Genomic DNA, 16,893 nt, shown 5'->3' on the forward strand with positions numbered 1-16,893 from the left:
AGGGTTAGTCCCACTGAACCACCAGGACTGGAGATAGGAAATGAGTGGATTTTAAGGAAGGAAAAGAATAAAGGAGACGTTGATGTATATAGTTAATGCCACACCCCTAACTAGCCTACTCGCACCTACATTTCTGATTTAGCAGCATACTATAGGTCACCATCCCTTGGATTAAATTCATCTGGCCAGGTCCCTTCTTGGAATAGCACAGGGGAAAGTTTAGATCCATGAGTAAGCCTTCTCTTGGGAAGTGAAAGTGAAAGTATTAGTCACTCAGTCATGTCCAACTCCTTAGGGCTCCATGGACTTGTAGCTGGCCAGGCTCCTCTGTCCATGGAATTCGCCAGGCAAGAACACTGGAGTGGGTTGCTGGTGCCCCCCTCCAGGGGATCCTCCTGACCCAAGGATTCAACCCACATCTGTGTCTCCTGCCTTGGCAGGCAGTTTCTTTACTGCTAGCGCCACCTGGATAGCCCTCTCTTAGGAGTCAGCTAATCATAAAGTGGGTTCTGACCAGATTTCCTCTTTTCTCCAGCTGGATCCTGAACCTCTTCCACGAAAGAATTGAAAACAATGTCAAAACCATCTTGGAACAGAAGGTAAACAAAAGGATGAGCAGATTTGTAGTTAACATGCAGATCATTGGCATGTACATGTTTGGTGTGTAGACACAGTCTTGGCTCTTAAATATGTTGTCATTGGAATTTGCTTAGCAAAACCTTCTTCATTCATGATGTAAAGGAAAATGTCAAGGCTTTCCCAGATTTGTATAACCACACAGGCTAAATTGGCATTTGGAACTGATTGAGTGATATCTTTGTTATAAATAATGTTAGATATGGAAAAGTGACTTTAAATCCTTTCCTCACACCATATACAAAAATCAACTCCAGGTGGTCTAAAGATTTAAATGCCAAAATAAGTCTAAGAGTTTCAGGGAGAAAACCTAGGATATCTTTCTCATCTCAAATAGAGGAAAATATTTCTCAAATAGTGTTCCCTCTCCTGACCCCATAAAATGCACCGCATTGAAAACAGCAGTGAGGTCAGCCCTTGGTATCTCTCACCTCTACGAAAAGCCTTGGTCTTAGTGGCAAAGAGGTACCTCTTCCACTTCCCCTCTGTGTATCTTTGGGCGAATTGAGGGACCCCCCGGAGCCTCAGTCTCCTCATTGGTTAAATGGAGACAATGACCCCTATTTTGAAGGGAGCTGTGAGGGTTTGATTGGATAGAGGTACACTGGTTGTGTTCAGAGGGCTCACCTTATTACTGTTACAGAGTCATTTCCCAACTGGCTTTCACCTCCTTGAACCTTCATTGTCGAGCGCATGAGCTCTGTAAGCAGATACTTTGGGTTTAAATCCCAGCTCTGCCACTTTGCTGTCTGTGATCCCTTGTTTAACTGACCTAACCTCTCTGGACCTTAGGATTCTTATCTATAAAATAGAAATAGGGCTTCCCTGGTGGGCCAGTGATTAAGACTCCTCACTTCCACTGCAGGGGGTGCACAGGTTCCTTCCCTAGTTGGGGAAGTTCCACATGCCTTGAGGTGCGGCCAAAAAAAATAATAGAAATAATCATAGCACCTACCTTGGAGGGCTATTGTGAGGACCATACGACATCATAGCTACAGGCACTGACCAGTGCCTAGTACAGAAGAGGAGCTAGGTAAAGGGGGCAAGCTTAAAAAAAGGGGAGGGCAAGCTTATTTTCATAGACATATATGTTCCTGTAGCCCTGTGCAGCAGGCTGAGGCCAGAGGCAAGGGTGGTCTCTGCCCTACCAATATAGGAAACGTGGGCCAGAAAAAATCTGGGTGCCATGTGTCCAGTGGGAAGCGGGGCACATGTCAGAGAGGCTAAGCACAAGAACAGACAGTTCCCAAGGATGCGGTCACTGACCAGCCTCCATGGGGCTGTGAGTGCAAAGCCCCAGGTGGCTCTGCAGAGAGAGGGGCTTGGGGTGGATGGATTCAGGCCTGGAAGGGCTGGCTGCCCAGGTAGCACTGCCTTTACCCTCTGCTCCAGGAGAAGCCAGGCCAGGCACACCTGACACAGGCTGACTTGGAGTTTGCATCAAACAGTGGTTCCCCAAATGGGGAAAGCTTCCCCAAAAGGACAGTACTAAATTATGCAGAATGATAAAATGAACAAATGATTCCCTAGGTGGTCCCTTTTCTCTTTCTTCTTATGTCAAAGGGGAAGTCTCCATTTAGGGCTAATGTGTGCTGAACACTTTCCTTTAACAAAGAGGGGGCATTATCTGGTGGGCAGCTATATCTAGCCCACCTTGCAGCGTGGCTTTTCAACCCCTTGGACTCTTTTTCCCAGGTATATCCTGTTTATGCCAAGGGATAATAGTTTCCTTTTGACAACAGTGATAGAATATTTTCTGTATTTTTTATTAAATGTCTATAGTTTTTAGGGGCTTCCCTAGTGGTTCAGACCGTAAAGAATCTGCCTGCAGTGCAGGAGACCGGGGTTTGATCCCTAGGTCAGGAAGACCCCCCAGAAAAGGAAATGGCAACCCACTCCAGTATTCTTGCCTGGAGAATTCCTTGGACAGAGGAGCCTGGCGGCCTACAAGTCCATGGGGTCATGAGTTGAACACGACTAAGTGACTATATAGTTTTTAAAAGGCCACTTGGTATAAAAGAAATATTAATTACTTTAACAGGTAAGAAGGGAAAATTCATAGAAATGGTATAGATATGGCTAGCGTTAGGAAATGACAAGCTTCCAGCTTCTGGGATCTCCCGTTCTTGACACGGAGGAGGAAGATGGTGGCTGGCTGAGGAATGGATTTCTCCTGGCTGTGCCTGGGGCGCCCTCTTGTGGCCATAGTGAGTACTGCCTGCAGACCAGGCACCGAGCTCGTTCGCAGATCCGCTAATCTCAGATGGCAAGGAATCCCAGTAGGAAGAGAGGGCAAAGGAGCTGCGGGATGGGGTGGTGGAGGCTCTGATATAAGAGCTGCCTCCTGCACCTAGAAGCTCTTCTGTTTTGTCCCTCTGATCTCTCTTTTTATTTTTTAAAATATTTTTTGATGTGGACCACTTTTAAAATCTTTATTGAATTTGTTACAATATTGCTTTGTGTTTTATACTTTGGCTTTTTGACCAGGAGGCATGTGGGATCCGAGCTCCCCAACCTCACCCCCTACATTGGAAGGCGAAGTCTTAACCACTGGACCGCCAGGGAAGCTCCCCCCACCAACCCCTGCTGTCTAATAAATGCATACTGCACTTCCGGGCGCTTAGCAACCAAGACACTGAACTTAAGACCATGACAATAGCAGACCCCAGGGCAGTGCCAACTTGACCACCATCTGCTTTTAATGAGGGTTCCAGAAAAGTCTAGAAACTTAAGCTGGGCAAACACAAATGGGCAGTGAGCACGTGTTGTGATTGATGGAGGTCTTGTCTCCATTTTCACCATATTCTCCCTCCCCTCCACCCACCTACCTACAGGGTGGGCATATGACCCACGGTTCCTGAAGTGGTGGTGGAGAAGTGGGCAGGGACATGGCCTGGGAGGGAGATGGGGAAGGACTCACATGGCTGTCTCGTCCACTTCCGGCAGATCTGCAAAATGGTCAAGAAGTCAGCAACCTCCCACCTGGAGCCCTATCTCCACACTCTGCCAGGTTTGGAGCCCCCCTCTTCTCTGGGTGCTGTCAGGTGCCATGGCACCCAGTACTCCTGGAACCATCACCATCATCTCCCAAGAACCCTGGGAGAATTTTCCCCATTTAGTATCTCTCCATCCTACACGGTTGGACATCTGAGGGTCTGCTCTCTGGAGACAGGGGCATAAGGTGATTGAGGGTGGGGACTCAGTAACATGCTGGGTGCCCAGGTGGGCAAAGGGTTACAAATACATCGGAGAATCATGTGCTGACTCTGTACTGGCTGCTTGAACAAAACAGGGGTGCTCTGAGATTCCCATGCACCCTTGAGCCTTGCCCATCTGGCCCCCACAGGGACCTTGTACAATACATCAGGTCAGGTCTTCCCCTCTTCTTAAAACCATCAAAGACTCCCCTGACTCTCAGAATATCGACCCCACTGTGGGTGACACAGCATCACATGGGCAGGCCTGACCACCAGCTTCATCTTGCTCTGGGCAACTTGGCTGCCACACGAGTCCCTGTGATTCCACTAATACACCATGTCCCATGCTTCTACAAGATCTCTGCACGTGTCATTCCCTCTGCCAGGAACATCCTTCCCGAGTCCCCCCTTCCACCCACCCTGCCAAGCAATCAACACCTATTCCTTCTTCAGATCTCAGCCCAAGAAAAACCTCCTCTGACTCTATATCCCCCACTTCACCCCGTTTATATGGCTAGCATCATCCTGTGAATTTATGCTACCTGGAAGAGTTGTGATTTTATATCTATTTGCTCAAATACTTGTCTTGTTTCCCTTCTGGTTTACCAGCTCCAGAAAAACAGAGACTTTGACTCTCCCACTAACCTGTTTCATCAGCCTCTTGCATTCATTGTGCCTGGTATATAGCAAATATTCAATAAATATTGAGTGAATAAGTGTATGAAGCACTCTCTTTGTGACTGAAGTTACCATTGATCAGCACCAGCCCCATTTTCACTCTCCAAAGGCTATATGGGAAAAGAGCTCCATAGATTTGCACAGTGCACAACTTGATCTGTGTTTGTCTCCCTTGTTCATAATGCTGTCTCTCTCCTGCTCCATAGTCACCTCCATGATTGACCAGATTGCTGGCATTGACTACAGTTTAGTAGGAGCTCCCCAGGTGACCTCCCAAGGCCTGGATACACCCTTCAAGGTAAGGGGCTGTAGTGAAAGGGCCTTGGAGCCAGGGGCTGGCAGAAAACCAATTCTCCCTCTTAGAGTTGGCTTCTACTCTCCTCCAGACCATCTGCTTGTCAGTCCATGTCCCTGACCAGCGCACACAGTGGGAAGATGTGATACACAGCACACGCTGCAGAACAAAACCTGAGATGAGGTCTCTGAACCAACGTAGTAAATCCGTCTGGAATCCAGAAGACCTGAGCTCAAATCCCTAGCACTTATGTGCTGAAGAATCTTGGGAGAATTACTTAACTTTTCTGAGCCTCCATTGAATTTGAATAATAATAGCCTTATATCGTAAAGTGACTACAGGAATTAAATGAGAGGTGTATAATGTGCATAGCCGAGTGCCTGGCACGTAGTATGTGTATGGGTAGCAGTATTATTACTACCTGCCTTACTCCCTATGGTAGACTGAAGAATGGTTCCCTTAGATGTCTGTGTCCCAGTCCTCAGAATCTGAACATTTTACTGTACATGGCAAATGGGACTTTGAAATATACGGTAAAATGTTTAATTAATGAAGGATCTTGAGATGACAAGATTATCCTGGATTAATGGGCTAGCTGTTATCATGTGCTGTGCTTAGTTACTCAGTTGGTTTGACTCTTTGTGCCCCCAGGCTCCTCTGTCTGGGGGGATTTCCAGGCAAGAATACTGGAGTGGGTTGCCATGCCCTCTTCCAGGGGATCTTCCCAACCCAGAAATTGAACCGGAGTCTCCTGCATCGCAGGCAGATTCTTTACCAGCTGAGCTAACAGGGAAGCCGGTTGTAATCATAAGGGTCCTTATAAAAAGGGAAAGAAAGAAAGAAAAGAAAGTGAAGTCTCTTAGTCGTGTCTGACTCTTTGCAACCCCATGGACTGTAGCCTACCAGGCTCCTCCGTCCATGGAGTTTTCCAGGCAAGAGTACCTGAGTGGGTTGCCATTTCCTTCTCCAGGGAATCTTCCTGACCCAGGGATCGAACCAGGGTCTCCTGCATTGCAGGCAGATGCTTTACCATCTGAGCCACAAGGGAAGCCCCTTATAAAAAGGAAGTAGGTGATAAAGGACAGAATGCTAAGTGACAACAGAAGCAAGAGCTTGGAACTAAAGGTCAGAGTGATGCAAGGGAGGGGCCAGAAGCTAAGGAATGCAGGTGTCCTCTACACGGTAGAAAAGGAAGCAGATTCACCCCTGAAGCCTCAAGAAAGAAGGCAGACTTGCCAACATCTTGAGTTTTAACTTCTGACCTCCAGAAACGTGAAGGACTACAATTTCTGTTGTTTTAAACCACTAAGATGATGGTCATTTGTTACAGTGGCAGTAGGCACCCTGTCTTCATTCTGGTCTTTCCCACAACCCTTGTTAAGCCAGGTCTTGGAGTTTCACCCCTCTCCGGTTTTATTTATTTAACTAACACCTAACACTTACAGGGCTTCCCTAGTGGCTCAGACGGTAAAGTGTCTGCCTGCAATTTGGGAGACCTGGGTTCGATCTCTGGGTAGGGAAGATCCCCTGGAGAAGGAAATGACAACCCAGTCCAGTATTCTTGCCTAGAGAATTCCATGGGCAGAGGAGCCTGGTAGGCTACAGTCGGACACGACTGAGCGACTTCACATTTTCTTTACATGCTTTTTACTATGAGTGTGCTTGCTAAGTCACTTCAGTTGTGTCCGACTCTTTGCAATGCTATGGACTGTGGCCCGCCAGGCTCCTCTGTCCATGGGATTTTCCAGACAAGAATACTGGAGTGAGTTGCCATGCCCTCCTCCAGAGGATCTTCTGACCCAGATAGCGAACCTACGTCTCTTACATCTCCTGCCTCGGCAGGTGGATTCTTTACCACTAGCACCACCTCGGGAAGCTCCTCTTAATATGTGCCAAGTACTATTTCAAGTATTCGCACAAATGTTAATGCATGTAAATTTCCTACCGCCTCTATTAAGTAGAAACCATTAGCATCATCCCCACTTTTTTTATTTTTTTAATTAATTTTTTTGGAGGTGTCGGTCTTCGTTTCAGGACATGGGATCTTTGCTGCAGCGTGCGGGGACTATCCCTGCGGCACACAGGCTCTCTAGTCAGAGCACAAGGGCTCCAGAGCTCAGGCTCAGTGTTACGGCGAATGGGCTTAGTTGCCCCCATGGCATGTGGGGTGTTATTTCCCCAACCAGGGATTGAACCCGCATCTTCTGCATTGCAAGGTGGATTCCTAACCACTGGACCACCAGGAAAGTCCAGCATCATCTCCATTTTTCAGGTGAGGGAGTTGAAGCACAAAGAAGTCGGAGACTTACCCAAGGTCCCAGAGCGAGTAAGTGGCAGGCCAGGATCCAAAACCATACAGTTAAGCTCCAGAGTCCATACTTTTCATTGGGTGGTGCTCCCTCCCCTGCATCCTGAGCCTGGAAGAACACAGGACACAGCCCCCGCCAAAAGAAAATGGTCTACGACAGGGGAATTTCAGGTAGTTGTTAGGGCCTACGTACTGTGGGGCCAGAAGGATCTTCCAAGACGCTGGCCCTACAGTCTAAGAGGAATCGCCAGCCCAGCCGCCACCCCGGCCTGACATCTTCTCTGATAGGAACCCTAGTGGCCGATGTGTCCTTCTGTCTGCAGGGTGAATTCTTTGGCAGAAACTGGAACTCCCCAGTCCCCTTCGATGCTCCACCCATCAGGCTGCCCCAGAAACACGACCACATGATCTACTTTGCTGTCTCTGAATATGCCTTCAACACGGCCAGCAGGGTTTACCATCAGGCCGGGCAGATGAAATTCACCATCCAAAATAAGCATGTGAGTAGGGGAGGGAGGAGGCTGGGGGTCCCCGGAAAGAGTGTCAGATGGGACAGTAGATCCACTGTGGATGCTCTGGGAAGCCGGGAGAAGAATGTGGAATTTGGAGCCTGCCAAATAGGGGTTCGAATCCAGGCTGTGCCTCAGTTTCCCTCTTTGCGTATGTGAATCCCATGTGTGCCTATTCCCCAGGGATTATATGAGAGACAGCCTGTAAGAACTTGGAGTCTGATGCATGTATGTATGTTAGCTGTATTAGCAGTATTGTTTTTTTCAATTTTTATTTTTGGCTGCACCGTGCGGCATGTGAGATCTTAGTTTCCCAACCAGGAATCGAACCAGCGCCCCCTGCCTTTCAAGCTTGGAGTCTTAACCACTGGACTGCCAGTGAAGTCCTGATGGTATTTTCAAAAAATAACACAGGCTCTGGTGTGTTGTATCAGGTACTCCAAGCAGCAGATGCCAAGAAAACTTCAGACTTATAAGGGATTTATTAGGGAAACACCTGGAGAGATAACTGACATTGGAGGATGGAGCAGGTAGGACGAGCCCTTAGATCGAGATGCCTGCGAAGCAGAGGGAAGGCAGGCAGATGCGGCAGAAGAGCTGCTGTGTCTCTAAATCTCAGCTAAGCCGAAGGGGAGCCACAGCACCACACCCACTTATTAGAGGAGTGAGTATCAGGCGGGTCTCAAAGGAGTGTGGCTCCAAGGTGAAATCCTATGTGTGATCTTTCAGGTCCACCTACAGGCAATTAAATTAAGCTTTACCTGGCAGGTCTCACCCAGTCCAGACTTGGTTCACGGCCAGTGTTTGCTAGTTTCCAGAAGGAGGTACCCTTAAGGACTCAAGCCCGTGCCTCACCTGCCAATCTGCATTCCTAGCCTTGATACTTCCCGCCTATTTGTGGATGGGGATGGGGGTAACTTCAGCTGAGATCCCTTCCTGAGGGCCTTGCAGACAGTTTTGTCCAGTTTGACTCAATAGTCAGTACTTTTTTTTTGGCCTCCTGGTCCTTCCCTGTCTCTTCCACCACCTCCCACTGGGTCCATGATGGTATCCTATGTCCTGCCACAGGGAAAAAGGGGGCACAGAGGGGCCAGTGCCCTTTCTGGTTTAGCCTCTTACTTCCTCTCTCACAGTAAGCGAATGAAGCCTTGATTGTGACTTTCAGTTTGACTCGCTGTCTTAAGCGATCAGCTCAAATCCTGAAATCTGACAAAATTCTCCAACTCTACCACGTGGGCTATGCCCAGTCAGGGGCCGGGAGCTGTCTGGGAGAGGGTGGTCCCAGCATGAATGGTGTGAGGCCTGAGTGTGAGGCAGGGGGCGTGGGGGCCTGTCAACCAGCTGCCTTGCTTACAGCTGATGCCTCTGAAGAGAGGTCTGAGCAGGGCACCCTCACAGCCCCCAGTCGAGCACTGTGATAAGTGCTAAATACAGTTGGACCGTAAAGAAGGATGAGCGCCAAAGAACTGATGCTAAAGAAGACTCTTGAGAGTCCCTTGGACTGCAAGGAGATCAAACCAGTCAACCCTAAAGGAAATCAACCCTGAATATTCACTGGAAGGACTGATGCTGAAGCTAAAGCTCCAATAGTTTGGCCACCTGATACAAAGAGCTGACTCATTGGAAAAGACCCTGATGCTGGGAAAGATTGAGGGCAGGAGGAGAACGGGGCAACAGAGGATGAGATGGTTGGATGGCATCACCAGCTTAATGGACATGAATTGAGCAAACTGTGGGAGATAGTGAAGGACAAGGAAGCCTGATGTGCTGTAGTCCATGGGGTCTCAAAGAGTCAGACAACTTAGTGACCGAACAACAAGAAGCTGCCTAAATGAACAGTGGAGATCTTTTTTTTTTTTTTTAATATTTATTTATTTAGCTGCTCCAGATTCTAGTTGTAGCATGCAGGATTTTTAGTTGTGGCATTCGGGATCTAGTTCCCTGACCAGGGATCATACTTGACCATAGAGTCTGAGCCGCTGGACCACCATGGAAGTCCCAAGGGTGAGGATCTTAAAGGCGGAAGAGATGGAGGAGGGTGTGCTGTGGACAGGTATAGACAGGGCTCGCCAAGCTGAAAGATGAGCAAGTCTAAGACACGGGTAGAGAATAGCACCATGAGAGACTTCTGGCCAGAAAAAGAGTTTGGGGTTGGGGAAAGCCATATCTGAAAGCACATTAAATCCAGACTGTGGTGGTTACCAGCTCTTGTTGGCCCTTCAGGGGAGAATCCTGAGAAGTGATGAATAACAATCATAGACATTTATTAAGCCCTTCCTATGTTCCAGGCCCTGCACTTAGCTCTTTACCTTTAGAATATCTCGTTCAGTCCTCGCACACCCTGTACAAGGGCTATTATGATCATCCTCCTTTTCCAGATACAGAACCTAACGAAGTTTATCAACCATAAGTCAGCCAAAAATTGGTGGAAGCAGCAGCTGAGGCCCCGCTGCCTGACCTCCAAGTCCACGCCTCTAACAACTCTGGTGTCCTGCTTCTCAAGTGGCTTCCTGCTTGATGTGCTGCAGATTCCCTTGGACTTCTCAACCCAGCTGCATACCAGCTCATTCCGGGCCATTATTCCTCAGGTAAGACCTTAGGACAACCCCATTGACATGCGCCAAATGTTGAGATTGTGTGTGGACATGTATGAGCTGTGCATAAACTTTCTCCGAACAAACAGCTTACTTATTAACATAGTGGATAAAAGTAAGCTATTAAGTAAGTTGTTAGGGTGAAGGCAATGGCACCCCACTCCAGTACTCTTGCCTAGAAAATCCCATGAACAGAGGAGCCTGGTAGGCTACAGTCCATGGGGTCGCTAAGAGTCGGACACAACTGAACGACTTCACTTTCACTTTTCCCTTTCATGCACTGGAGAAGGAAATGGCAACCCACTTCAGTATTCTTGCCTGGAGAATCCCAGGGACGGGGGAGCCTGGTGGGCTGCCGTCTATGGGGTCGCACAGAGTCGGACACGACTGAAGCGACTTAGCAGCAGCAGCAGCAGACCAACGATCAATATTTGTTTGCTGTTTGTGTATAGCAGAGCTGAAAAGTAGCAGGAGCAGAGTGGAGAAGAGTTCTCAGCCTCCTCTCTCTTGAGCTGGGCAATTCAGCTCTGGCCCCAAACTTGCACACTAGTCAACACAGTGTAGGAGGCAGTTCCTGGAGTTTGCCCATTGTGGTATTTCTACCCATCTCGGATACATTATCAAAGTGCTCTTTCCAACCATAAAGCCATCCACTGAAAAAGAGTTCTAAAAATATAATTCCCTACTAACAAATATTTCGAGAATATTAGCTAATTTTTTCTCTCACTATTTTGAGTGTCTTTTCTTCTACATTGGATATTGTCACATATATGAAATTTTTGGCCATTTTCATGGAATAATGTGAAACTACATTTTGTGTGCATATCCCCATTACTATTGAATTTTAACATGTATGCATTTATTTATAGCCATTTGTATTTCTTATCAACTAGATTGCTACATTAACCATTTAATATATTATATATGTATTTTAACTTAATATAAAAATTATATAAAATTCCCACCAACCTATGATTTTCCACTGCCAGTTCAGGACCCTTGAAGATTTGAATCTTGGGGGTTCTGCCCATCTGGCCTTCCCCAATATAGCTCAGGGTCGCTCTGTCTGTCTCGTATCCTCCCCTAGTATCTGCCCTATTTTTCCAGCTGGCCAGGTTGTTTCCTAATACGGAACCAGAGCTTGAGACATCACCTGAATCAGCTCCATTCCTGACACTCACTCCTGGAAATGTGACCTTCATGCCAGTGATGGACATCCAGGCCTTTGCTCTCCTGCCTGAGTCTACTGGCCGCAAGCCCCTCTTCCAAATCAGGGCGGTAAGTCTGAATCTGTCCAGGGCAATAAAGGGTCATGTTTGCTATGGGTAGAAGCCCCTCCCTTGGCTAAAGGACTGGAAGACTACACAGCTGAAGTAGCTGAAGGTTATTTATTTCTGGTGTGTTGTGAGTGGGTCTTGCACACTTGGTCTGAACAGCCAAGCTTCCCAAGGATATAGCTGATCAAATTGTAACACTGTCAGAGCTGCAAGAAAACTTAAGAAAAACCAGCTGAGGTGAAAATTGTTAGCTTTCTCACTGTTACATTTACTTAATTAAAAAATTTATTTAATTTAAAGCATTGTTGTTGCTGTTTAGTTGCTAAGTCATGTTGGACTCTGCAACCCCTTGGACTGTAACCCTCTAGGTTCTCCTGTCCATGGAATTTTCTAGGCAAGAGTACTGGAGTAGGTTGCCATTTCCTACTCCAGAGGATCTTCGCAACCCATGGATCGAATACTTGTCTCTTGTGCCTCCTGAATAAACCTATTTAAAATGTTATAAATAAAAATCATCAAATTACCTTTTTAAAGAAAGTATAAAATTTAAAGAACTTTTAAAATAGCAATACTCTTCAAATTCATTCACAGATTGAACACAATCCCTATCAAAATCCCCTCTGGTTTTTTTGCTTCCAATGAAGGGAGTACAGTTTCAATCCCTGATCAGGGATCTGAGATCTGAGATTCCACATACTGCGTGGCATGGCCAAAAAAACCAAATAAAGAAACAACAAAACCCTCCTTTCTCCACCCAAAGGACCAGAAAAACGAAGTCTAGTAAAATAGAAAAGTTTTAGACAATAATTGTTTTACCATAGCTTCCTCGTGGCTCAGATGATGAAGAATCTGCCTGTAAGGCGGCAGAACTGGGTTCAATCCCTGGATCAGGAAGATCTCCTGGAGAAAGGAATGGCTACCCATACAGTATCCTTGCCTGGAGAATTCCATGGACAGAGGAGCCTGGGCTACAGTCCATGGGGTCCCAGAGTTGGACATGCCTGAGTGACTGACATTTAACTTATTGCTAAACTCCAGAGAGAAAAGAATAAGCGAACTAGAGAATAGAACAGTAGAAATCACCCCATCTGAACTACAGAGAAAAAACAGACCAAAGAAAAAAAATGAAAAGAGCCTCAGGAACCTGTGGGACTATGATAAAAGAGCTAACATTCAGGCCATCAGAGTCTCAGGAGAGAAGAAAGTGGGAGGGGCTGAAAAGTACTCGAAGAAATAATGGCTGAAAATTTCCCAAATCTAGCAAGAGACAGACAAAGCTACAGATTCAAGAAGCTGAGCACATTCCAAACTAGAGAAACCCAAAGAAATCTATGCCAAGACACATAATAATTGAGTTTCCGAAAATTAGAGGTAAAGAAAAAGTCTTGAAAACTTGAAAACAGCAAGAGAAAAAGAACACCTTATCTCTAAGGGAAAATCTTTTCCAATGACAGCATGTTTTTCACCAGAAAACATGGGGGTCAAAAGAAAGTGACCCTTTTTTTTTTTTTCCATTTTCTTGGCCGAGTCACTCACCATGCAGGGTATTAGTTACCTGACCAGGGATCAAACCTGTGCTCCCTGCCGTGAAATTGCAGAATCCTAACCACTGGACTGCCAGGGTATTTCCAGACATGATATATTTCAAGTGCTATCTTAGCTTGAGCTCCCACGACAAAATATCATATACTAGCTGGCTTAAACAATATCAATTTATTTCTCATAGTTCTGGAGACTGGGAGATCCAAGATAAGGTCGGGAAGTAACACATATTCCATTGGCCAGAACTCAGTCACATGGCCGTATCTAACTGCAAAGGAAGCTAGGAAATGTAGTCCAGTGGGTTGTCTTACAAAACTTGAAGCAGACTCTGCCACAGACTCTTCCCTGTTCATCTTCAATAGTTCTTGGCCACTGTCCAAACTGATAATGACCTTGTCTATGCCTGAGCAGAAGCCAGCCTTCTGTCCTTTGGTAGGGACACAAACAGTGTTTCGTTTTTCCTACCGCAAGCCTCTGGGATATCAATCAGGTTTCAAAGTGGAGCTGTTCAGTGATGTTGCCATGAGCATTCATTCAGGTGTTGCGGGTAAGATCTCACCTCCTGGAAAGAGGAAATGAACTCAAGTAGAACAGCCAACCATCATAGATAGGACAGGCTTTATGGAGCCTCCAGATACAGTCACCTGGTTGAACCCCACATCTGTAACAGGTCAAGCTTAATCATTAAACATAGATGTCAATTACTGGTGTCCTTAAATGTCCCCAGGGCTTGGGGACACTGAACTTTTGATGGCCTGTTTACAGATGGACAATCTCCCCCATTCAAATGCTCTGTGTCTTTAGTCTGGGCTTATTTCCCCCTTCCTGATGCTTCCATGAAGATGGAGATGTCTGAAACCTCAGCTCACCTCTCTTTAAAGTCATCTGTGGAGCCATCAGCCTCCTGCTTCCTCAGTCCATAATCCTTAGGCAGCTGCTTATCACTCATATGTCCCGCATCTGGCTGTGGTATCTATTTCTGGAGATTTGTCTCTTGCTCTTGGACCCAATAGCATGTCTTCATGGGCCGAGATTGTGGGTCACCCTCTTTTGCTTTTCTAGAGTACCAACATCTCCATCACCATCAATGTGAACTCCAGGAGGATCACTGGTTCATTGACCACAGGGAGGTAAGAGGCCCTGGGTTGGGGAAGAGGAGAGAACGGGATGGATTGGCACTTGTCCTAGCAGTGTCCTCTGTTCAGAGCCTTCACCTGTGCCCCACATTTCATCCACTCTGTGCTGAGGAACACGTGCAGTGGGTTCCCTAGAGGAATGAATTCCTCGTCTCAGGATTAGATGCTGTTGGCTCATAGAACGCCCTGACCCTGCTTTACGAGATCTTTAAAAAGAGAAGCTGGGCTTCCCTGGCAGTGCAGTGGTTAAGACTGCCCTTGCAATGCAGGGGGCACCGGTTTGATCCCTGGTTGGGGAACTAAGATCCCATATGCCAAGTGGCCAAATTAAAATAAATAAATACAGAAATAAAAAGTTAACGATGAGCATCAGGGCTTTTGGAGGTCCTGGAATTTGAGTTTATGCATATGGCTTAGGAGTCTCTGCAGTGTCAGGAAAGACAGCCAAGGGCTTAGAGTATGAGGAGACAGCAAAGTAAGGAGGATTCGTGAGGACCTCACACAATTTTACCAAGGAATTATCAAAACTCCCCTGCCCTTTGAGGGGAAAACAGAGAAATTGATCCAGGGTACTTAGAATTTATGAACAAGGGGACCAAGTCAGCAGCCAAGGGAAAGCCTGTGAGAAGGGAAATCAATATGGCGGGTGGGGGGGTTGAGGTTCAGCTTTTATAGTGACGGAGGTCAATATGCCAGCATCATTTATGGTGCCTCTCTTTTCCATTTTTATTGCCTATTGCCATGCTGTAAAAGTAACATATGCTCATGGCAAGGAAAAATTACCAAAGTATTAAGAAAAAAAAAAAACCAGACAAAATCTCCCATCATTTTGCCACACAGAGATCATCACCATTAATAGTTTCATGGTTCCTTCCAGTTTTTTTATACATTTTTTATATCATTGGAGGCATACATTACCACTTTTTTTTATTCCACTTTTTCCGGTTAATATTTACATTATCATAATTTCAAGTTATCAAAGAGCCTCAGTGAACATTATTTTTAACAATGTCACTTCTTACATCACAATGCATGCTTCATGGTTATTTCTCTGACTCTATCAGGTCTTAGTTGGAGCACGTGGGATCTTCATTTCATCACTCGGTAGTTGTGGTGCAAGGACTTACTTGCCCTGTGGCATCTGGGATCTGAGTTCCCCAACCAGGGATCAAATCTCTGCATTGCAAGGTGGACTCTCAACCACGGGATCACCAGGGAAGCCCCACACAGTACATGCTTAAAGGCTTAAACCCACAAGCACATTGCTGAGGAACCCTTGGGTGTCCAGCCCCCAGAAATGCCCTTGCCCACAACTACCACACACCCCACTGGTGGGGGGGACCTGGGAGAAAGTACCAGCTGTAGCGTGGGGTGACCTATGCTTCTCTTTCTGCACAGTGAGCTGAAATTGGAACTGAAGCACTCCAACATCGGTTTCTTCAACATGAGTTGTTTTCCTTCAGCATTTCTTGAATGTCCTCTCCAACCAGGGCTTCACGGGAAGAAGCTCCATGGAAGGGCTCCAGGAGAAGCAACAACGTCCCAGAAAAGATGCACTGTGGTCTTGCAGGAATCAGGATATCACATCTGAGAGTTAATCATCCAAGAAGGGCAAAGAGAGCGACAGGACATGAACGTTCAGAGCTGAGCTCTGGAGGATGATAGGTCTGGGCTCGTCCATCAGCTCTGCCGCTTCCTACCTTTGTGACCTTGGGCAAGTCACTTAACCTTTCTGAGCCTGTTTCTTTGACTATAAAATGGGAATGATAATAGCATCTGTCTCTAATGGGGACTGCAATTTGAAATGGGGCAATGAATTCAGTAAGACACCTTGACCAGATGTCTCACACGTACTACACTCTCAGTATATGTCACTATAACAAAGGCCAGGTGCACAATCTCTTCTCAAAAGCCCTTGAGACTGATGGGTTTCAGAGCTGGGAATTCTTGGGAGGTACTATGGAGCATGCCCCCCTGGATCTGGGGCAGCATTCTATAATCAAACACATTCATAATTTTGCAACAAAATTTTAAAACATTCAAATAAGGTAGAATTAAAAAGCAAACAAACAAACACTAAATAGCACCAGGACAGTTCAAGTCATGTTTTGTCACAAAACATGCCTGTGTACACCTGTGGAGAATCAAGTTCAGAGATTTGGGATTTGGGAATTGTGAATGAGGAACCGTTTATGTGTCATGGTGATGGTCATTGTCAACCTCTATTTTGTAAATGGGATAACAGGCTGATGTTTTCAGAGTGGGGAGTCAGATGTTCTTCCCATGGATTTCTGTTTTTATTCGTGTCTTCCTTGATTCCTTTGCTCTGGCCCCTCCTCTGCTCCAGGTGAATTTGATGGAATCCATCTTCAATTACTATGCACTCCACATTGTATACCCCTCTCTCAACGGTAAGAATAACTGCTACTGCCCGCCCCACGCTAAAGCTGAATTCTACCCTTTCTGTAGGATTCATGGTTCATTCATTCATTCAGCAAGGTGAGCCTCTCTTCTGTAGTGGTTGGGGGATTAGCGATGCATGATCTTTGCCCTCATGGAGCTCACATGTTGTTGGGAAGGCAGACATGTAAATGACAACAGTTGGATAAATGACACCACAGAAGAAAGCTGTAGGAACTGGAGGACGGCAGGAGCTAGGAGGAGGCACTGAACATGACTTGGAGGTCAGTCTAGAGGGCTGGGTTGAGTCCCAAAGCACAA

The 16,893-nt window shown here is 46.4% G+C and overlaps 1 protein-coding gene across 1 annotated transcript; it reads left to right on the forward strand.

Moving 5' to 3' along the window:
* The first annotated feature begins 1,650 nt into the window (after positions 1-1,650).
* On the forward strand, positions 1,651-15,947 carry LOC145532353 (lipopolysaccharide-binding protein-like). Its single transcript, XM_081557149.1, has 9 exons — positions 1,651-1,669; positions 2,678-2,843; positions 3,583-3,646; positions 4,718-4,809; positions 7,438-7,614; positions 10,002-10,211; positions 11,325-11,495; positions 14,099-14,166; positions 15,571-15,947. The coding sequence occupies exons 2-9, from the start codon at positions 2,799-2,801 to the stop codon at positions 15,761-15,763; spliced, it is 1,020 nt and encodes a 339-aa protein (XP_081413275.1). The 5' UTR covers positions 1,651-1,669; positions 2,678-2,798; the 3' UTR covers positions 15,764-15,947.
* Positions 15,948-16,893: the final 946 nt, after the last annotated feature.

Source organism: Giraffa tippelskirchi, chromosome 13 (genome assembly GCF_054371585.1).
Source record: "Giraffa tippelskirchi isolate mGirTip1 chromosome 13, T2T-mGirTip1v1.2.pri, whole genome shotgun sequence".
In the NCBI taxonomy this organism is placed as follows: domain Eukaryota; kingdom Metazoa; phylum Chordata; class Mammalia; order Artiodactyla; family Giraffidae; genus Giraffa; species Giraffa tippelskirchi.

Coding starts and splice junctions, on each gene's coding strand:
- LOC145532353 (XM_081557149.1), top strand. CDS start 2,799: ATGGATTTCTCCTGGCTGTGCCTGGGGCGCCCTCTTGTGGCCATA. Junction 2,844..3,582: donor GGCGCCCTCTTGTGGCCATA/GTGAGTACTGCC, acceptor CACTTCCGGCAG/ATCTGCAAAATGGTCAAGAA. Junction 4,810..7,437: donor GCCTGGATACACCCTTCAAG/GTAAGGGGCTGT, acceptor TTCTGTCTGCAG/GGTGAATTCTTTGGCAGAAA.